General features: G+C 47.1%; 2 protein-coding genes and 2 long non-coding RNA genes across 7 annotated transcripts in view; 3 read left to right on the forward strand and 1 right to left on the reverse strand.

Annotated features, from left to right (window-relative positions):
• The window catches only part of LOC118260317 (zinc finger protein OZF-like), a 177032-nt gene that overhangs the window by 133049 nt on the left and 22606 nt on the right, over positions 1-21377 (forward strand). The window lies entirely within an intron of this gene.
• RACK1 (receptor for activated C kinase 1) lies at positions 834-5657 on the reverse strand. The gene is made up of 8 exons (XM_035570479.2): positions 5414-5657; positions 4371-4542; positions 3533-3680; positions 3087-3182; positions 2792-2902; positions 1877-2017; positions 1315-1425; positions 834-963 (listed from the first exon to the last, which is right to left on the reverse strand). The coding sequence occupies exons 1-8, from the start codon at positions 5520-5522 to the stop codon at positions 898-900; spliced, it is 954 nt and encodes a 317-aa protein (XP_035426372.1). The 5' UTR covers positions 5523-5657; the 3' UTR covers positions 834-897.
• Positions 5651-13695, forward strand: LOC126913622 (uncharacterized). Of its 4 annotated transcripts, none has more exons than XR_007709195.1 (9): positions 5651-5750; positions 6275-6447; positions 8002-8164; positions 10615-11220; positions 12796-12860; positions 13111-13131; positions 13442-13462; positions 13546-13566; positions 13681-13695. It is a non-coding gene; the product is annotated as an uncharacterized LOC126913622 (long non-coding RNA). The 4 variants fall into 4 exon arrangements; XR_007709198.1 differs by having other exon boundaries at positions 13445-13462; positions 13681-13691; XR_007709196.1 differs by lacking the exons at positions 13546-13566; positions 13681-13695 and adding an exon at positions 13627-13678.
• LOC126913623 (uncharacterized) lies at positions 19176-21376 on the forward strand. The gene is made up of 7 exons (XR_007709200.1): positions 19176-19193; positions 19286-19306; positions 19794-19814; positions 20094-20114; positions 20626-20646; positions 21059-21079; positions 21355-21376. It is a non-coding gene; the product is annotated as an uncharacterized LOC126913623 (long non-coding RNA).

Consider the following 21377-nt stretch of genomic DNA (forward strand, 5'->3'; position numbering starts at 1 on the left):
TTGGCATTACAGAGCTAGTTCAAAATATTTTTGGCTAAAATGAGAATTAAATGGAGATTTAGTTTTTTGAAAGGTCGAGAAATAATAATAAAGAATAAGGTTGTAAACCCGAGCCTAGCTTATTGAGAACCTGCTGGAAAAGCCTGGCAGAGGAATCGGGGGCCAGGTTCTGTCTGTGCCTGCTGCTACCCCCTGCTGAATTGCACAAGAGCCCGCCGGTAAGATTGAAATCCTGCCTCGTTAAGCTTAACCTAATCCCTGCTAATTGGATCGGTCGGATCCCTTCCCGAAGCAGCCAGCTCCTTTCTTTTTATCCGCATCGAGGGCCGGTCACGTGGAGGCGGCGTGCTGCCGCCATCCGTGCCCGTCGACCTCCGTGGGCCACGTCTGGTGGCCCTAAGGGACAAAAATCCCTCCTGCCCCCAAAGCACGGGGAGGAAAACCTTAAAAATCTGTAGGAAATGGCTGCTTGCGAAAGGGCTCGGCTGGCACGGAGGCTGCTGGGTGAAAGCTGGTGTTCAACCACCTCCTGTTCCTCCAGCAGCCCCCTGCGGGGCAGCTCCTACGCGCTGCGGTGACCTCCGTGTGGTTAAGGCTCTTATTTTGGGGGTTTTCTTGGCGACGGGGGTTTTTATTTCCCCAGTCTGCGGGTCCTTCACCGTGACACTGCGTTGACATCGGGCTGTCAGCTACAGAGGGGGCTCAGGGAGATAATCTGAGCCCCTTTCTTGCACGCCTGGGAGAAGAAAAAGCGTGTCCCCAACCCTGAAGGCGTGGACGCAACTTCTGGTGGCCCGCAAGCCCAGGACAGCGGACGGGAGGTGGCCAGGAGCTCGACCGAGCGCTCTTTTTATTGAGTTTTGTACACAAAATCTACGGCTTCTCACGAGCACGTCCTCATCTGGTCCCGATGGTGACTTGCCACACCCGGACGAGGTTGTCTGTGTAGCCAGCAAACAGGGTCTGCGGAGGGAAAGGGAGAGAAAGAGAGGAGTCAGGGCAGGGGAAGGCAGCAAAATGAGTCCTCAGGACGTGAACTCAAGGGGGTTACGGTCCTCAGAGGGCCAAAATCGGCCCTGGGCCCTGGGGAGAGGGCAAAAGAGGAAAGCTCTGAGGTTAGGGGTGCGGGAGGAAGCCAACTTTTGCCCCTGCTGGCAGAGAGAAGGGGCTCAAGATGCTTTCGTGGTATCATCTGTGCCTTGATTTAGGAGCGGAGGGGATCCCAAAAATCCTCCTTCCCCCTTTCCTTGCCCACGAATGGGGAAGAAAGCAGGAAGAGAGGCTGGGCAGGGAGCAGGGAAGGGTTGTTTTTACCTGCCCGTCTGCGGACCAGGCCAGCGAAGTGCACTGGGGCGGCTCAGCTTTGCTGCTGGTGCTGATCACCTCCTGCTTCAGCTCGTCCACGATGATTTTCCCTTCCAGATCCTGCGCAGGACGAGAGGGAAAAAAAAAAAAACAGCGTGAGGGAACCGGGGAGGCTTGTAGGGAGACCCCAGTGGCCAAGCCCAACCCCTCCGACACCGAAATGCTCAGAAACAGCCTCTGGGTTTCCGCAGGGATGAGGTCAGATGGCATTCAAGTTTCATCACAGCGCGCTGGTGGCTTTCCCCCACGGCCCCGTGCCACCCTCCTTGAGCAGGGGACGGGGACAGGGCCACCAGCCGCTGCTGGCTGACCCGTCCCGGTGGAGCCACCGCTCCGGCAGAGCTCCGCGTTTTGAGATCTGTGAGGCAGGGCAACGATCTGGACCACGAAGGCGGCTCCAAAGCCGGCAAAACCCCAAGTCGGACAGAAATAAGGTTTTTTTTTGGGGGGGGGAATCCCACACGGATCAGGACGTGGGTGGGGGGGGGATGAAAATCAAGCTGCCACGTACCCAAATCTTGATGCTGGGGCCGGTGGCAGCGCAGAGCCAGTAGCGGTTGGGGCTGAAGCACAGGGCGTTGATGATGTCGCCTCCGTCCAGCGTGTAGAGGTGTTTGCCCTCGTTCAGGTCCCACAGCATGGCCTGGCCGTCCTGCGGGGCAGCAAAGGGGATCAGGGCGAGCCCCACGACTCGTCACCTCGTGGATTTGCCCCGCCGCAGCGGGAAGAGGCACCCCCAAAACCCCAGTTCCCACCCAGAGAGGGATCAAAGCTCCCCCGAAACATCTTGGGGGGGGGGAGAAAGAAAAAGCCCTACAAGCTGGCTCTGAATTTATCCGTTCAGGGTCTTCCTGGAGGAGCAGCTCAGGAACAGCCTCTGGTTTTCCGCACCGAGATGCGCTCGGGGAGCGATCGATCGTTTCGTCACAGCTCAGCCCCGTGCCCAGGAGGCAGCAGATGAGGGCAGGGAATGCTGCGCTGGTGCTTCTGCCGCGGGACCAGAAGGAAAAGCCCCGCTGGTGAGCAGCTGGTGGGAGCCAGAGCTGGTTTTTCACCACTGGGGAGCGGTTTTGTGATGGTTTTTTCACCGTGGTTAAGGCAGGGAGCGCTGCTGCAAGGCAGTTCGGGCGTGGAAGGGTTAAAGGACTGATGGGAATTCAAAGAAAACGCCACCAAGGGCTGAAATACAAGAGCTGAAGGAGCTCCCAGAGCCTGGGCGAGCGCCTTTGCTGGGGTTTTCCCTCCTCACCAAGACGCCCGCTGCGAGCAGCATCAATTCGGGACACCTCTGGGCCACTCTTAACCCCCTCAAATTGCGACGGAGACGTGGAAGAGCACGGCAAGAGCCCCAGCAGCGAGCTGGGCTGCTGCTAGGACGCTAGAATTGAGCCTCCCGGCCTCAGCCTCCCCGCCCCGAGACTCGTACCTTGCCGCCCGAGGCGCAGAGGGAGCCGTCGGGGGAGACCGTGACCGTGTTCAGGTAGCCCGTGTGCCCGATGTGGTTCGTCTTCAGCTTGCAGTTAGCCAAGTTCCAAACCTGCGTGGGGACAAACGTGACGGCGAGGTCGGAAGGGAAGCAAAAATACGGCGGAGGGGGAAAAATAAATAAATAAATAAATAAAACCCCCCCCGATCCGGCTGCTCAGATCCATCCCCCGAGTTTACAAGGACCCCAACAAACGCGTGCCCGCCCCCGGGGGAAGCCGATCCCCTCAATTTACCTTCACCAGCTTGTCCCAGCCGCAGGAGACGATGATGGGGTTGCTGCTGTTCGGGGAGAAGCGCACGCACGACACCCACTCCGAGTGGCTCTCGTCCTGGGGAAGAGCAACGACGCCGGGTTCACGGCGAGGAAACGGGGCCGGGTCCCCCCACCCGGGTCCGCGTGGCGCTGTAAGATCAGACCTGCCACGTCCCGTCGCTCTGCGGCCCCCCCGAGCCCTCCCGAGCCCCTTCATGATTGCAGGACTTGTCCTCAGCCCCCCCCCCCCCAAAAAAAAGGGAGCTCGGCAGACATCGGGTCGCTTCGAATCGTTAGGACAGGGCTGGGAGACCTGGATCACCGATCGAGGGGAGAAACCCGGGTGGTCGGACCCCAAAACAGGTCCTGGGAGGTTCCTCCTCGTGGTGGGGAGCCCGATTTCGCTCCTCCTTTTCCCCTGCTCACCTGCACCGTGTACTTGCAGACGCCCAAGGTGTTCCAGAGCTTGATGGTCTTGTCCCTGGAGCCCGAAACGATCTGGCGGTTGTCGGACGAGAAGGCCACGCTCAGCACGTCCTTGGTGTGGCCCACGAAGCGGCGGGTGGTGGTGCCTCTGCGGGAAGACCAGAGGTCAGGATGGCAACCCCGAACTTAACCTAATCAACCCTCGCAAAGCCTACAGCAGCAGGAAATCTCCCCTTTCTCCTTAAAACAAGAGCTTGAGAGGCACCGTACTGGCTGCCGAGGATTGATACGGGGTTGGAAGAGCCGGGATGTGATCGGGGAAATAAAATTCAGCCTCCGGGCACGCCCAGCTCTGCAAGTCCCGGCCCTAAAAAGCTTCGGAGGCTGGGGGGAAGCCAAGCAACTCTTCTGTAGGCAGCTGTCAGAGAGAAGAAAACAGCAAAAGCGGTTCTCTGGTTGGCCCTGGTGCTCCTGCTTCCCGAGCTGTCTGCTCTCCCCAAATCAGAGTGAAGGAAGGGCCTGAGACCCCCCCCCGTGCTGCTCCCACCGCTCCTCTCCCATCATAATTGCAGGACGTGTCCTCAGACCCCGGAGGATCGGCAGACTTTGTGTCAGGTGTAATCATTGGGAGAGGGAGCCGAGGAAAAGCAGCTGAACGCCCGAATTCCAAGCTTTGTTCCAGATCTCTGCGCTCCTCGCCGTCGGGATTCATCTTCCAAACCGAAAGCACATCATCCCGCTTTCAAGGTGCCCCTCATCATCCCCCCCCCAGCGCCCAAACAAAAGCTGGGTGGCCAAATTTGACCCGAAGCGCTCTCAGCCCGTCCCCAAAACTCACGTGGTGAGGTCCCAGAGCCGCAGGGTGCCGTCCCAGGAGCCCGAGAGCGCAAACTGCCCGTCGGAGGAGATGACCACGTCGCTGACGAAGTGCGAGTGGCCGCGCAGGGCTCGCTGCGGGATCCCGTAGTTGGTCTCATCGCGGGTCAGCTTCCACATGATGATGGTTTTGTCTGCAGGGGGGGGAATGGAGAGAAAAGTAAGACAGGGGGCACCCTGGGGAGCACAGACCACTCTGCACCTAGCTCGTTTTTTCTCCACTGCAGGGCTTTTCCTCTACCAGATGATTTCTGGACACCAAGTTGGGGGAAGTGGTGGTCTGCTGGGGGGTAGGAAGGCCCTGCAGAGGGACCTGGACACGACGGGTTAACGAGCAGAGGACAACGGGATGAGGTTCAACAAGGCTCAGGGCCGGGTCCTGCGCTTGGGGCACAACAGCCCCACGCAATGCTACAGGCTCGGGGCAAACTGGCTCGAAAGCTGTGCAGAGGAAAAGGATCTGGGGGTGCGATGCCCGCCTGAACGTGAGCTGGCAGCGTGCCCAGGCGGCCAAGAAGGCCAACGGCATCCTGCCTTGTGTCAGGAATAGCACGGCCAGCAGGAGCAGGGAGCTGATCGTCCCCTGGTGAGGCCGCACCTCGAGTACTGCGTTCGGTGTTGGGCCCCTCACTACAAGAAGGACATCGAGGCCCTGGGAAGCGTCCAGAGAAGGGCTACGAAGCTGGCGAAGGGCCTGGGACACAAGTCCTGTGAGGGGCACCTGAGGGAACTGGGGTTGTTTGGTCTGGAGGAGGCTCAGGGGAGACCTTAGGGCTCCCTACAACCTGAAAGGGAGCTGGGGGGAGCTGGGGGTGGGCCTCTTCTCGCGGATAACCACTGACAGGACCTGAAGGAACGGCCTCAAGTTCCACCAGGGTGTTTTTTCTTAGCATCTCCCCTCCCTGCTCCCCCACCTACCCCCCTCACGCTCACGGTCCTCCCCCCATCCCACCCCATCCCCCCTTCCCGCCCCCCCCCCCCCCCCCCATCGGGCGCGGCCCTCACCCCGCGAGGCGGAGAGAATCATGTCCGGGAACTGCGGGGTGGTGGCGATCTGCGTCACCCAGCCGTTATGGCCCTTCAGGGTACCGCGCAAAGTCATCTGCTCCGTCATGGCGGCGGCTGGGGGGGAGGATGGCGGCGGATTCGGCGGAGTCCCCGGCCCGGTCCCGTCCGGCCTCCCTCAGCAGCCGCCAGCGCGGGGAGAGAAAGAGGGAGGCGATTTCCGGCGGAAGCGGAAGTAGAGCCCGGTCTGTACGGCAAATGGGGCAACATGGCGGCGCGCCCGGGGCTGCCGGGCAACATGGCGGCGCCCATAGGGACGCGAGACAAATATGGCAGTGTACGGAAAGGGGTTAGGGTTTGATATTAGGGGATGTAAGGAGGGCTTTGAGGGTTTATGGGGGATAGTGAGGGCCCTGAGGGGTTGCCTGTGGGACGGTGAGATGTAGAGGATAGAGAAGCCTTTTGGGGGGTTGGGACTGGGGTTGGGGGGTTGGGGGGGACAGGGAAGGCCTTGGGGGTTTGGTGGTGGGGTTTGGGGGCTGTGGGGGACAGAGAGGGGTTTGGGGGCTTGGTGGTTGGGTTTGGGGGCTTATTGATGGGGTTTGGGGGTTTTGGGGGACAGGGAAGGCTTTGGGGGCTCAGTGATGGGGTTCAGGGACTGTGGGGGACAGGGAGGGGTTTGGGGGCTTGGTAATGGGGTTTGGAGGCTGTGGGGGATAGGGAAGGCCTTGGGGGCTTGGTGATGGGATTTAGGGGATCTTTTAGATACATAATAGTGACACAAAACCACAGACAAAAACTGGGTGGCACAAAGCAACTTTGTGTGTCTTTTCAATGATTTTATTTTTTACTTTTCCCCAGACAAGACATATGGATCTGGCTCTCTGAACACCCTTACTGTTTTGAAGTAAAAGAGGAAGACTCGCCTCGCTTCTCCAGCCCTGGCTGTGACAGCTTCTTGGGGTGGCTTTTTGCTGGGCCTTATAAGCATTATTTCCATATATCTGCAGGGAATTTGCCACCTGTCTCATGCTGTGAGTTTATTTTCCCCATTACTGCTCCCATCCCCAGGTGCATCCTGGACTTCCCAATGCCTACGGGTCTTTTTACCAACTACTGGGTTAATTATGAACGATTCTTGGGAAGAGAGACCCACCAGCGCTAAACAAGACAGTGGGACAAGATACTTCCAGCTTCATCCAGGTGGAATCACACAATCCAAGTGTCTCAGATAGTTTTATCCTCCTTCAAGTCATCAAAACCCGCTTCAGTCTTTTATTTTCTGGTCTCAGGCTTTAGTCCCTCTTCCCCAAGGTTGGGAAGCGTAGGGAGAACTTCAGCCAAACAGAGGGAGCTTCTGGAAGAGGTTTTCTTCCCCTACAAGCAGAAGCTACGGGTGCTCTAGGGCTGATTTTTGTAATAAGAGCTGAGGAAACGTCCTGCGGGCCTGGAAATACCCCCTAAAAACAGCTATTTTTGGTGCTGAATATAGATGCAAAGAACTCTTGTGTATGGGGAAGTGAGGTGGACCTCTCGCCCTGTAAGGACTTTTTTCCTTTCCTGACCACCCTGGAGTTAGGACCCAGATTTCTCCTCCACTTCCCACCTCAGCAGCTGTGGAAAAGGGAAACCTTAAGCCAGGAAAGAGCAAAACTGGGCGAGAGCCTCCAGTGTTGGAGCGTCCTTGTCATCAAGAACGTGTGCCAGCGTTAACGAGGTTTGGGAGGTTGGGTGTGAGCGGGGAATAATGCCACGTCTGGCTTCGGGAGACCCACAGTCCCTTCCCCAGATGGGGTCATGGTGTCTTCGTTTCCCTGCGTGGTATGCCTGTAATTTGCTCCCGTGGGTGCTGGTGGCCCCAAAATTCAGAGGAGAAGGGTTAATTTGAGAAAGAGGTGGCTGGATGAGAAGCCCTCCGTGCTGCCTAGGCTGTGCTTGGAAAAGAGAAAGCAATGCTTGCTGCCTGTCAGCACTGCTGGGGCAATATTAATTAAACCCTGGAGAGTCACCGAGGTGATTAATCTCCGGAATTGCAACCTCTGCAAGGCTTCTGCCCTCTGGGCAGCAAAAACCTTTCGTGTTGGGGTTGGGATGAAGTGGCTCTTAGCTAGCACCGGACCCTCCCAAGCTAGGGATGATTCAGAAAGGGATGGGGCAGGAGTGGCTTTTTACTTGGGCTTTGCACAGCAAATGCTCTCTGTCTCCTTTGTGTGCAATCCAAGGCTGGAAGGAGGGGAAAAAAAAAAACCTGTCCTGGGATCTGCTTCTAGTTTGGATCTCGCATCCTGCGCAGCCACAGCCCTGCCGCTCCCTCTGCCATTTCAGGGGTGTGGGTGGCAGAGCCCCCTGCACTTATTTAACCCCTTTGCATTTATTTAACCTTTATTTTTGAATCTTTTGCCTTATCTAAGGTATGCCGGGACAGAGGAGAGCGGGGATTGCAGCCTAATCCCCATTCCCTTCTATATCTGGGGGCTGTTCCTTGTCTGTCCTTGGGCCCCCCAGGACCTTCTAAAAGCTCCATCCCTTTGGATTCAGGTGCTGGGATGGGGAAAGGCTTTACAAAACATCATGTGCTTTGCTGACAGCTTCTTCCATCAGCATCTGGGAACACAAGCATCAAGCTGGGAGAGCTGTTGAGCCCCTGCTGTCTTCCCAACATGGAGGTGAAAACCTCTTTTTCCCCCAAAATGGAATCAAGACCCCCAGGAGGAAGATCTCCTGTGAACAGTCTGCTTCCTTTGGAGAAAGGTAAGAGAGACTTTGCCATCACCCCTCCAGCACCAAGAGAGAGGGATGAAGGAAGGGGAAAATACATCTAAATATGATATCCTCACCTCCCTGCATCTTCCTTGGCCATCTCGCCTGAAAAAAAAAAGTTTCCCACCCTCAAAATTTTCTTAGTCCAAGTTTAATCCGCTTTTCTCACTGGATTTTCCTCCCAGCACCAGATTGACATTCACACTGGAAACCCCCAACATGAGGTTTGACAACCAGTCTTCCTTCCCCAGCCCTCCTGCTCCCTCCGAGGCCTCTCCTTTACTGAACACGAGTTTCTCCATCATTTTCTTGAACTAATAACTTCTCCTGCTCCTCTTGAGAGGATACAGCTCGGGCTGCATCATCCCCAGCCCTCCCACACCGCTTCTTTTGGCGGCTGTAATCGGACCCGTTTGCTCGGTGACTGTTTCAAGGAGCAGGCTGATTGGGATGTTTTTAACCTCCCTGAGCTTCATTTCACGTAACCCGAGCTTTTCAACTCGGCTGCCCTGTTCTCAGCTCTGAATTTTTGACATCCTTCTGGATTTCACCCCGATTCTGGCTCACTGACCTTTTTCTGTCCATCCTTGTTAGCAGATAGTTTCCTTCTTTTTCCAAACTTGGTAGTTTTTTAAATTTCATTTTATCATTTAATATGAGACTTATTATTCCCCATTTGACTGTATTCATGCACTTGCACGAATATATTCATGCATTCATACGCTCCCAAGATGAATCCCTACAGCAGGAAAGGATTCAGTCTTTCTCAACCCATCCAGGTTTAGATTTTCTGCGCTCTTTAGCCACAGCCTCCTAGACATACAGAGCCAGGAATAAAGCAATTTTAAGTTCCAGCATGATTTAAAATCCAGACGTGTAAGAAAATTGCCCAGAAAACAGGCATGGCTCAGCAAGCACAAACAGATCTCAGTTTAAATAATCTGCTCTGGTAGTCCCCGAGATAAGATAAATAACTTTTATTTATCGTAGTCCTTTGAGTCTGGCATCTTAAATTTCAGTCCAGACATTCTGAAGTGGAGCAATTCAGAGACCTCAAATGGCAAAGGTTGAATGTGCTTCAGCTTTTCAAGCCTGAGACATCTCTCCCGGGGTTTTCCACTTGCACTGCATGGATTGCGTTTGGAAGGTTTGCTTTTCCAAGCCGCCGAGCAATTTTAGGAGCAGCAAATGGCCAGCAACCTCTTCTCCGAAAAGTCTTTGAGGTGCTCCGGGCATTCCTGGCTTCGCCATCGTGCCCATGCCCCGACGTCATGCTGCAAGGTTTCTCTCTCTTGGCACAGCCCGGGGTGCATGCCTCTTATTTTGTCTCCTCTGCATGCCATAGCTCTGCTGTCAGGAAGCCTTCGTGGAAATGGCATCTCCTCCACGCTGCTCGCCGTGATCCCCTTTTCCCTCGATCAGGTTTCCCCCAGACAGGCACCTTCTGTTTCTTCACCCCGTGGCGTTGTTTTTTTCCCTGTTGCAAATCCAGAGGGTTTAGCCACCGGGGTTTGATGCCAGGTCCCTCATCCTCAACTTTAACCTTAACCCTCACCCTCTCCCATGTGGGACATTTTCACAGCTTGAAATCCATGCTGCCCATCGAGTGAAACCCCTTTCCTCCAAGGGAGGAGAGCCCCTATAATAAATAAAGCCCCTATAATAAATAAAGCCCCTATAAAGCTCCCATTGTTACTCCTATAATTCCCTTTTCAGCATCACAGCACACCCCCTCTCCATCAACCCATCACCCATCCTGGGGCTGGAGGTCGCCAAATCCCCTCTGATTTTCCTCTTTTGCTCACACGTCCTCAACTCCTTAATTTTGAGGCGTAGGAATGTGCAAGTTTGTGTGTCTCACCGACAGAGCTCCCAAAAAAGACGCTGTGTCCTAGCCCTTAGCATTCAAGAACTGGCATCTACTTCTCCAAGTGAGGGTTTTTGATGTTTGGTTTCTTTCTTTTTTTCGGCTCCAACACTTCGGCTCAGCCCATTTGTCTCATTTCTCTCCATTGACTGTACTGAGAGTTTAGGCAACTGACTCAGAGAGAGACCAGATGAACAGAACCATAAAAAAATCTATTTTCTCGCTGTTGACTGTAAAAAAAAAAAAAAAAAAGAAATGTACAATGACTAATTCAGGGTGAGATCAGCAATTTTAGACGTCTTTTACAACTTCACGCTGCTTTAACTTGGAGTTAGCCAGCAAAAAGCACAGAAATGAGTCTTTTAGAGATCTCTCTGTGGGAGTGGTTTGCACTTGGATGCTTATTTGTCTGATTTAAGGGAAACTTGTTGCAGAACTATGTAGAAAAATCCTTTTCAGCTTCAAATCTGTCTCATTATTGCACAAATGGGGGAGCTGTGGGTTTTTGGAGCTAGGTAAGATATGTGCAGAGGGGCTAAGCTAGATAAATTTGTGATTTTTTTCTCTTAAATAGCCCCAAGTGATGAGAAATCCTGGCCACGAGAGGAGATGCCCCCTCCTGTCTGCTGTTGCTTGGTCCCAGCGAGCGGCAGTGATGGAAGGGAAGAAGACCCAAGCTGATTTCACACCTCTCTGTATTTTGGGGCAGCGCAAACCAGCAATTGGTGCCAGCCCATTTCGGAGAGGGAAGATCTCTGAACACAGCACCTGAGATGCTCCGGGACATCCAAGCCTCTTGTGTTTGCTAAACAACCTGTGGCAGACACTGGAGGTTGGCCCGAAATGACCAGGGCAGACCTCAATTTCTATTCCCCTTCTGGAGAAACCCGTTCCTGCGATGGCTATATAGGGATCCCCGAGACCTCAGCCCTCCTTCCAACCTCGGCATTAAAGTCAGCTAAAATTAGGTGCTGGGAACGTCCTCCCGCTGCCAGCACAGCTGTCGTGCCCCTGTCGGTCCTTCCAGCAAATCTGGATACCTTTTTCCCAGGGCACCACGGTCCTAGGACGAACTTGGACTTGCCAAAAATCTCCAGCAGGGACAGCCCCCACCATCACGGCCCCGTGAGCAAAACAGCCCCAGCTTGGTTAACTTACAGGAAACCAGCTGCAGGTCCTGGTAAGCCTTTTTTTCTTTCTTTCCACGAGCTCTTGAAAGACGGAGGAAGGCAAAATTTGGGGAGGCAAAATCCTGTTCCTGGATGCCCGTCTGGCGGTGTGGGTTCTTTTAGGAAATGCTGGGGGGATGCAGAAGAAACGTGATCCGTTCACAGTAGCTGGAAGAAGCTTAGTACAACCTGATCTTTTATAATCCTGTACCAAAATCTGACAATACTGGAAAAAAAGGCAAAGGATTAAGAGAGTAAATTGTTTTCTTTAATTATTATTTTCTTTTATGACAGTATAATACAGAAATAATTGGGGACGTTTTCCTTGCTCTCTCTATCTACTTCTGTACAAATTTAGGTCCTCATAACAGAGTTTATCTGACTCAGCCCCCAACAGGACCTACAGTTTATGAAAATTATTCAAATTAACACATCAAACAAGAAGCAATCCATAGTTTCCTTTCCAAAATGATTGATGCCTTTTCCCACAGAGAATTCTGGTTTTTTCCCCTGGTGCTTTTTGTTTTTTCACCGCTGCAGCTCAGCTGCATCAGCTGTAGCAGATAGGAAGGCGTAGTGTTTTCAGGGCCTTGACAAGGTTGTGAACTTAGGGATGAAATTATAACGACTTCCCTGTGCAGTTTGGGTGATTTAGGGGGAAAAAAAATGAATTTGCCCTCCCTGGTGTATTGATGAGGAACAAGCAAAGACACTGAATGCAGGAGGGACCAGGGATGAGAGGAGATCCCAGATCTGTGCCAGCCCATCTCCCGTGGTGCTCAAATCCATCCTTTTTTTAATTTATTTACTTTTTGACTTAAGAAAAGCTGATGCAAAGCACTAGCATGAACTGGAAATCATCACGAATACTGGAAATCGCCACGAATACAGTGGGAAGAATCAGAGCAGAGAAGGGAAGCTCTTAATAAATATTCAGCTTTATTTTTCCTTTTCAGCAGATGTACCCTTTAGTCCATTTAGTCTGAAAAATGCCCTCCTTTCCTCATGTAAGGGTGTGGTGTTACAACAGTTTTGAGTTGGCCGATGCAGAAAAGTCTGAATTTGTGTAAAGCAGGCACTGGGTAGCGAGCTGATCCAGCTCAAAATAAAATAAGCGGTGCTCTCTTGGCCAAAACAGATGGTGGCACCACATCCTCCACGTATGGGGCTGCTTCTCATGGTGATAAATGCTATGATTAAATAATTTACAAGACAGAAGGGGACTAAGGTCATGATCCTGTAGACAATTAAGGCCAGATATCTAAGAGCTGGATCCTTTTCGTGATCAGTGGGGTGACACATTTTGATGCAGAATAGTTCATCACACCTGTAGCAGAGTCTTTTTAGATAGACGTAGACCAGTTCATCCAGAATTTCACCATTCATCCAGACGTAGACCAAAGAACATCTCGAATGACAAAGGAAAAACAGGAAAAAGCTTCTGTGGTCCCATATATTTCTTCCTTATCATGTTTATTTATATAGGTAAAAATATTCCAGGCACCAGCAACGTGTGGTGTGTCACTGTGAAGGTCTGGTTTTCCCTGGATGTGATATTTTAATGCTGTTTCCTCTCGTCCCACCAGGTAGACCAAGCTGTGGGCACTTGGAGGTTGTTCCAGTTGGGAGGCGAACGTGATGATGGAGTCAGGTATGGCGTGTGAAATTGTATTTGGGCTGCTTTTTGATGTTTCCCTGAGATAATTTCACTGGTTTGATTTTATTCTACACTGCCAATGAGTCGTGAGTCGATCTCCATGTCTCAGTCAATAGAATAATATTAACTTGTACCTCCAGAGTGATGCTTTTAAGCTAGAAAACCACTGCTGGTGTATCCAGTGTTTAAAAAAAAAAAAGCCAAAAACACTTACCATTTTTTTCTTTTTTCTCTTCTTTTTAAGGGAAAAGGAATGCAGATCTTGGTAAGTCATCTTTCTTTCTTCCATCAACACAAGTCCCTTCTCATTGCTGTACATATCCTACATTGATATTCATATCCCATACTGGTACACACATCCTTTCTTCCCTGGGTGGGTGGCTTATTTATACTGTCTCATATTCTAGACACATGTGGACAAAGACCACATCAGATAGATTCATACACAGTGTAATTTTTGGAATACTGTCATCAATAGGGGGGAAAAAAAGTACAGAATTGGTTTTAATGATGATTTTTGTAGCACACACACAGGAAAAACTTAGGGCTGAATTCTTTCTCTGTCTCTCTTTTAGAAGAACGGGATGCAAAAATCAGTAAGTGTCTTTTTTTTCCTGTCCCCTGCTGGTAAGAGATGGGTGCTAAAGGCTTGAACTAACATTACTTCCTCTATTTTAAGGGAAGTTAACAGAAGAATTTGGTAAGTCGTTTATCTTCCTTGCACGCAGCTAAGTTTGAATGCACGTGTTTGTTTCTACAGCTGTAGCATGAGCAATGACCAACACGTGTATTTGTGCTTTTTTAATTCGTTTAGAAGAAAGCGACACAGAACTCGGTAAGTGCTTTGGTTTGCTTTTGCTGCTACTGAAGATGGAAAAAAAAAGTTCCTTTGTGTAGCTTTTGGGCTGAGAAAGACAGCAAAAGTCCTTCAGGTCTTAAATTTGTGCTGATACCCAGCCAGAGACAAGACACATAGCTTTGGTCCCTTCTCCTTAAGTTCTTGGCGTCTTTCTTGGGAGGGAGACAAGCTGCAGTCCAGCAGCATTCCCTAATCCCCTCTTTGGTCTCTTGCTTGCTCACTGAAGCATGTTGGAGGCGGAGAGCTCTTAGGATTAACCCGTGTTTATTTCTCTATTATTCTTAGAGGAATGTGACACAGAAAATGGTAAGTGTCCTCCTTCGATTTAAAAATAATAGTGCCCTTCAAATGGTGTCAGTCAAGCTTTGGAATAAAACAAATTTTTTATAGTGCATACTTTTACAATACATTTACAATACATACTTTTTTACTACAATAAATACTTTTCTCTGTCCTTGGGAATACTTCCTGCAATGCTCAGCAAGTCATATTCTTTCAAAGACATGTTTTGGGCAGTTCTATTAACAGCAATTTGAAATTTGTGCGTATTTTTTGTCTAGACTTTGGAAAATGTAGGAATATAGAGGTATTAAAATGAAAGCTAATTGGAAGTTCCTGTAATAAATAGCATACTTCTGGGTCAGTAAAAAGATTTTGTCCCCTTAAGCTATGTAAGAATGATACAAAATTTGCAGAAGTGGTGAAAAATACTCTAAATTTCCCTTCTTTTCTCTTTTTTTTTTCTTCTTGTGGGGGACAAAATGAAGAAATAGGTAAGTGTTGCTTTGTTATCTTTATCAAATAGTCTGATAAGATAATTTCTTGATTAATGAACCCTGCATGAGTACTTAGGATGCCACATATATCCACATAACGGGTGACACACACGGTCCCATCCTCTGAAGGGTCTACGCTTGACCCTACGTGGTAATATGAATGCCAAATTCATAGGCTCAAGGAGAACAAACTCAATCAAACTGCAGTCCTTTAACATGCATCCCCATTTGTTTCTCTGTTCTAAGGGGAACTCACAGCTGAGATTGGTAAGTTTTATTTTCTACTCCCATCAAATATGTTTTTTTATATAGCTTGAGACACGTTTCGTCTGATTTTCCTGGGGTTTATTCCCTGTTCTTTTGCCTGATTTTAAAAAAGAAGGATAAGCTTGAGGCATACTCATTTTTAACAAGAATATATTAAAAAAACCACAATAGAATAGCACAGAAAAAGTGGGCTTGCAGGTTGCTGTAGCCAAGAAGACAATAATTAGAGACCCTTGGGAATTTCTGAGATGAAGACCAAGTGAAGGACCGTACACCATAGGGCAGAGAGCCTTGGGGGATTTGGGGCTGTTGAGATCCAGCACGTGCAAAGTGCCGGACTTCCAAGTATCTGTTGAGAGAGAGGGATTAATATTTGCAAGAATTCCTTGAACTTTGCAAAAGTTCCTCTTTTTTTTTCCCAGTTCATTGTCCCATCACTCGTAGATGTCGCAAGGAGGGTGGATGATGGGTTGGGTGTTAGGTACAGATTTGCCTTATTTTCTGATCAAAGGAAGGGTAGGAGCATCTCTGCTGTCCTTTTACCCCGTCCTTGGGAAAATCTGCCTTTATATTTTTTCTCTTTTAAGACAATCTGACTGCGGAGCTTGGTAAGTGATTTTCCTTCCTTTCTGTCTTCATTTCACTGCAAGATTTTAGGGGGAAAAGTTGTTTATTCCCCACATAAGCAGATATCTGTAACCCCACATACACCCACTCTGGGCTAGAATTAAGGCCAAACAATTGAAACCAAAGCCTAACTGCAAATTATTATTACCAGTTTAAAAATTAAAATAGGATTTGGAAGATAATTTGAGGCTCATGAGCATGATGGACTTTTAATAATGACTGATGTTTCTTTTCTCTTTTAGAGGAACGTGATAGAAAAATTAGTAAGTGTCCTTCTTCTTTTCTTCTAGAATCAAATTCCAGATCTCCCTGTGTGTTTTGGATCTGGTTACTATTATTTTTAGACGTTATGGGATGTTTTAGTTTCGTACCAAGCTGCAGACGTGGCAAAATTTGGGCTTTTGGCTACGATTGACCCATTTCCTTTATCACCACCAATACCAAAGATGCAGGGACAGATTCTTTCCCCATAATATAAGTCTGTTTTCACCAAACCCTTCCCCAAGGGGTTTTTTCTGTGCGTCAGCACCTGCTCGTTGCTCTCGTTAGCATCAGTGTGGTGCAGTTATATTATAAATTATCCCTGGGGAAAGAGAAATGCAGCATGGTATCAGCTAGGTTGCATTCACAGAGAAATAAATTCAGCAGACTTATGTCTTATAATTTAAATTAATCTTCATTTATTTCTTTTATACAAGGAAAACTTACTTCAGACCTTGGTAAGGAGTTTTATTTCCTTAAAATTCTCCTTAATTCCGCAAAAGCGATGGGGATAAAAAGAAATATGAAGGGTTTGTGTTTTCCCCTGCTTGAAGAATGGGTGGGCTAATGGGCATGTCCTCCTTAACAAACCTTATTTTTAAAATATTAATAAGGGGAAGGTGCTCATGGAATAAGATTTCTGTTGGGTTTGAGGTTTTTTGGGGGAAGGCAGAGCCCCATGAGAGGGGATATGGGATACACGGGGGGCTGCTTTGCGTTTCTCTCCATTTATTTTATCTGCTTGCGTTTTAGGTGAATGCGATACAAAAATCAGTAAGTGCAATTGTTTTTTTTTTTCTCTGCAAAATTAAAACACAGCATGGTGACAGATTTGCTTAAGCTCATTGTTATATTTACAAATAATTTGGATGAGTGCTACGGAGGGTATGTGCCTGGTACTTTATCTTTGAAAATGGGAGTGGAAAGGATGTTTCCTGCAGGAAAATTAATTCCCAGTCTGCAAAGACATTAGGATTTCTTTTGGAGACTGAGTAACATTCCCCAAAAAAGTGGAATTTCAACATAGAACCACCAGTATAAAGAGGGAAAAAAGAAATTTTCCTGATCTGAGTGCTTTAGGGATGCTACACAAAACACACACACAAAAAAGGAGGAAATATTTAATAATATTTTTTTCCTCTTTGTTTTTCTTTTCTTTTTCTCCTTCTTTCCTTTCCAGAGGAGCGTGATAGAAAAATCAGTAAGTGTCATTCTTCATGGTGCTTTTGGGGTAAAAATCTTCCCTTGGTTTGGGGGAGAGGAGCCTCTCTGATACCCTGTCCCTGAAAAGTGATAAATGAGAATTTTTTCCCCAAATTTGATTGTACACATAGGGCTGCAGGGAAAAACAAACCAATAAAAATTAATATTGTTTTTCCTCTTTGCAGCCAAGCTCTCAGCAGAAATACGTAAGTCCTTTTTTTTTCTTTTTCCAAACCAAACTGACAGTTTTATCCCTAGAAAGCTCTTTGTTGGAGTTGATTTTTCGCTGCTTTAACTGCAATAATATATATATGTTTTTCTACTTTGTAGGTAGGCTCACTGCGCTGCTTGGTAAGTCTGCTTTGTGGACAGAATATCCCATGGGGTTTGTTTCGATTAAATCTGCACGATTTTGTGCAGTTAGGTTGGAGGGACCTCTGCAGGTCTCTGGTCCAACATCCTGGTCCTCACCAAGGCTTACGCCAAGGTGAGACCAAGTTGCTTGGGGCCAATGTGACCTCGATGTATAGATTATTTGCTTTTCTTTTATTTTTATTTTTTTTTAATAGAACATAATTGGAAAAAATGGGCAAAATCAGCTTTGCAGTGAGCTGTGGCTCCAGCAGACCTGCTGTTCTATGTCAAAAGGGTAGCACCGTGTTTAATAATTTATTTATTTTTTCCTTTTTCTTGCCTTTCTATTCAGGGGACCGAGACAAAAAGCTTCGTAAGTGCCGTTCTCCTCCTGACAAGTAAAATCTGGGTATAAAGGTGGATCTTCCTCAACTTGCTGGCGTGTCTTCTGAAGTCTCTCTCTCCTCCCTGGCACCAGTTTGCTCAAACTCTGCGTTTCTGTGCTCAAAATCTTACATCGCTCTTAATTGGATGATTACCCGAATCAGTGGTTTTCCTCACAATTTTCTATTCTGTTAGACTATATTTTTTTATTATGTATTTTGTCCTGTGCATTGTTATTCTTTTCTAAAACAACAAGTAAGATTAAGCCAGAGAATTACTAAAGATGTCTCCACGTAGGAGAGAAAAGGATCTATTTAAAATAAACTTGTGTTCCTCTCTCTTTAGGGAAACTGACTGCAGAACTTGGTAAGTAATTTTCTTTCCGGTGTGCTTTTTGATCTCGTTGGGAAGTAGCTGAGCGAATTAGGGGTCAAGTTTGTAACACGTTTTGGTGTAATTATAGCAGATGTCTCTTAGCATTGCTGATGTGCTACTGAAACAGAGTATAAATGGGTGGAAAAGGGGCAGACAGAGGCACAGAAAACTGATCGGTATCTGGTTTTCTTTCTTTATTTTTTCTTTTTTTTTTTTTTAGAAAAGTGTGATGCAACGATTAGTAAGTGACATTTCCTTCTGTGCAAAATGGTTAAGGATGTGGGTGCCTGCACATTAGGGTAGTTTGCTTGGTGCTTCAGCGTTGAAAGGACGCTGGAATTTCTTAATTAATCTAAATTTGGGTCGCGAGAAGTAACGATCTCTTGGGTTTCAGGGGCTGGGGGAAGGCAGAAGCCAAATTTCAAGGGGGAACAAGGAAAATATAGTGGGGAAAACTCACGTGGAAAGACCTGATGTAGGCTGGAGGGTGAGGGCTCATGTTGGGGTGTTTCAGAAATGTAATGGGAATTAATGGTGTTTTCTGCTTTAAGGAATATTCACGGTGGAACTTGGTAAGTCCACTTACTTCCTCTTGCATGTTTTTTTTTTAAATTTATGTGTATATTTGCCCTTTTCCATGTGTTTCATCGCCCTGGTAAAAAACAACATCTTAAATGCAGAAGTAAAGAAATCAAAAACCCCAAAGTTATGCAAAGTACTTGGAAACAGGGATAATATGGTTTAAAACAGAAATCCCCTTGTTATGCGAGTAACAATAAGGAGATGTAAGGTGAAAGGCAGAGACCGTGAAAAATAACACACAATTATTTTTCACTTGTTTTTAGGAGAACGTCATACAAAAATAGGTAGGTCTCATGTTCCTCTCAAGCAAATCTGCTTGTGAATTTAGTTATTGAAAAAGCTGCTTGCTTCAGTCATTTGAGTGAGTATACAGTCGTTTATATATTTATATGATGTATTTATCACACACTGAAAAACTTTGATTAACGTAGACATTTAAGAATTAAAAAGAACCATGCTTACAGCATGATTTTGTTCTGAAAGTAATCAATTTGTATTGTTAAACCCTCTTTACGGTGTGAGCTGGAGATCAGACTCATAAATCACCATCTGTTGTCTGTGTATTCACAGAGTGGAAAAAAGATTACCTTAAAACTAACATTTTTTTGTTCTTTTAAGGGGAACTTACTGCAGAAGTCGGTAAGTCATTTTCCTATTGATTTTAGTTGGAAACAATACCCAAGGATAGACGTTGAGCAATGCAGTAATCATTTATTTCTGTTTATTTTTAGGGGACTACGATAGGAAACTTCGTAAGTGCCTTACTTATTTTCCTGTGTGAGTTAAGCCTGAGGAATTTTCTGAACATTTTAGCACGCTTAAAATGTCACAAGAGCACATTTTAATTTTGAATGGTATGACCTGGGAGAGAGCATCAAAACTATGCACCAGCAATGGCTTGGGAAGGTGGGATTCAGAGAGATTGGATTTATAAATTATTAATATTAAGTGTGTAATACAAACTCTGTCTGATACAATCAGGACTTGTAAATAAGAATGAAAGCAAAAATATTTATATATGATAACTTATCTCATCTACGTACCCCTCTACTCATTCCTTCTTCCCATCAGAAATTAATTCTATTTTGTCCATGTTTGAGTTTCACTTGACACATAAATATTGTAATTTAATATAGAAAAGCATATCTTCAGCTGACAATTAGGCTAGATATATTTATGCTGTTCAATGATGTCACTGAGAAAAGAGTGACGAAATTCCTGTTTTTTCTCTCCCTAAAGGGAAACACGCAGCAGAACTTGGTAAGAAAATTCTGTTTTGGTCATCATGTGGTTTTTTGTTTGTTTGTCTGTCCACATTTGTAAAGTTTTTAAAGGCTTGGGGGAATTTCTATTTTAATCGAGTTTAAAACTAAGTATGCAAAGGCTCAGAAAAATAAATATTCCCCAAAATACAACTTCCAAGCAATGTGACAGCTAAAAAAAAAAATCACAACAAATTAAACCCTCTGCAGAGCTGGACTTCTGCAATGCTGGCAGAGCAAACTGCACGCTAATTTATGTTTATTTCTCTATTTTCAGCGGAACGGGATGAGAAAATCAGTAAGTATCCTGCTTTGTGCCACCCTCGACCCCCAAGCCAAGGCTGTGCTTGACGTTATCCCTGCAGCCACGGTTCATCCACTATTTTTATGGATGAGATCATGGACAACGTGAGTTTGTACCTGCCCGGGAGGAAGGGAATAAATATAATAGCAGCTGCAGAAAGCACCAATGGATCCACAGGCTGCCAAAGCCCTGGTGACGATCAAAATTTGCTTTTCTGCAGCATTTGCTGTGTGCTGGCTATGGCATTTTTCTTCCTCCCATAAAGACCCATTTGGACACTCCTTGCATCATATTTTTGGACCTCCTTTTCCTCCCACAAATATTAATTTCAATATATTTTATACTACATTTTTAATATTAACATTGGCTGTGTTTTTTAAACAGAAAGTAGTAAAAAAATAAAATAATTTAAGAACCTTACAATCTATAGTGATGATACAGGGACACAACAAGAAGGCAAAAGCAGTAGTTCCTATTTATTTATTCCTTTTCTTTTTTCTTTTAGGGGAACATGAAGCAGAGATAAGTAAGTGTTATTTTCCATACTCTATTATGATTTGAGGGGTTTTCTTGGTATACGCAAGTGCTGAATGAGCAGTCAGTGTTTAAAATCCTATAGACAGAATAGAGAAATTCCCATAGAAAGCGTAGAGAAAGACATAGATCTGGGACTTGAATGGAAGCAACCCAAGCTGTTTCACTTCCTTACTAACGAGTGTAAATGAAGGGAAAGGAAAAAACAAATAAAAATGACGATTTTCCCACAAACGTGCCATGAAATGAAAAGGGGCTGCACATGGCACCCTGAATTCTGCTGCTGTCAAAATTGGCTTTGGGCTCAGCCCAACAATGCTCATGTCCCAGTCCTTTATTTATATATAATGGCTGTTAAAAAAGCTGTATTTTGAACTAATATATCTTTTTTATTTTCCTTTAAGGGCGTCTTACCGAGCTGCTTGGTAAGTGCATTTCCTTACACCAGTAAATGTAACATGTAGGCAATGCAGATGCTGCCTTGGGTTATTTATTTACCCCAATGGCTTCTCCATCTCTTTTACCAAAAATACTGCTGCCCCATAAGTAGCTTGCAATTTGGCAAATAATTTTTTTGGGGAAAAAAAAAACAGCTAGAAAATGAAGCATTGGTGAAGTCAAGGCTTTGAGAGAGGTGCTGCAGTGAAAGCCCGCAGGAAAGATAATAATTAGGAATAATTTCTGTTCCATCTGTTTGCAGAGGATCGTGATTTGGAAGCCCGT

Source organism: Cygnus atratus, chromosome 33 (genome assembly GCF_013377495.2).
Source record: "Cygnus atratus isolate AKBS03 ecotype Queensland, Australia chromosome 33, CAtr_DNAZoo_HiC_assembly, whole genome shotgun sequence".
Taxonomy (NCBI): Eukaryota; Metazoa; Chordata; class Aves; order Anseriformes; family Anatidae; genus Cygnus; species Cygnus atratus.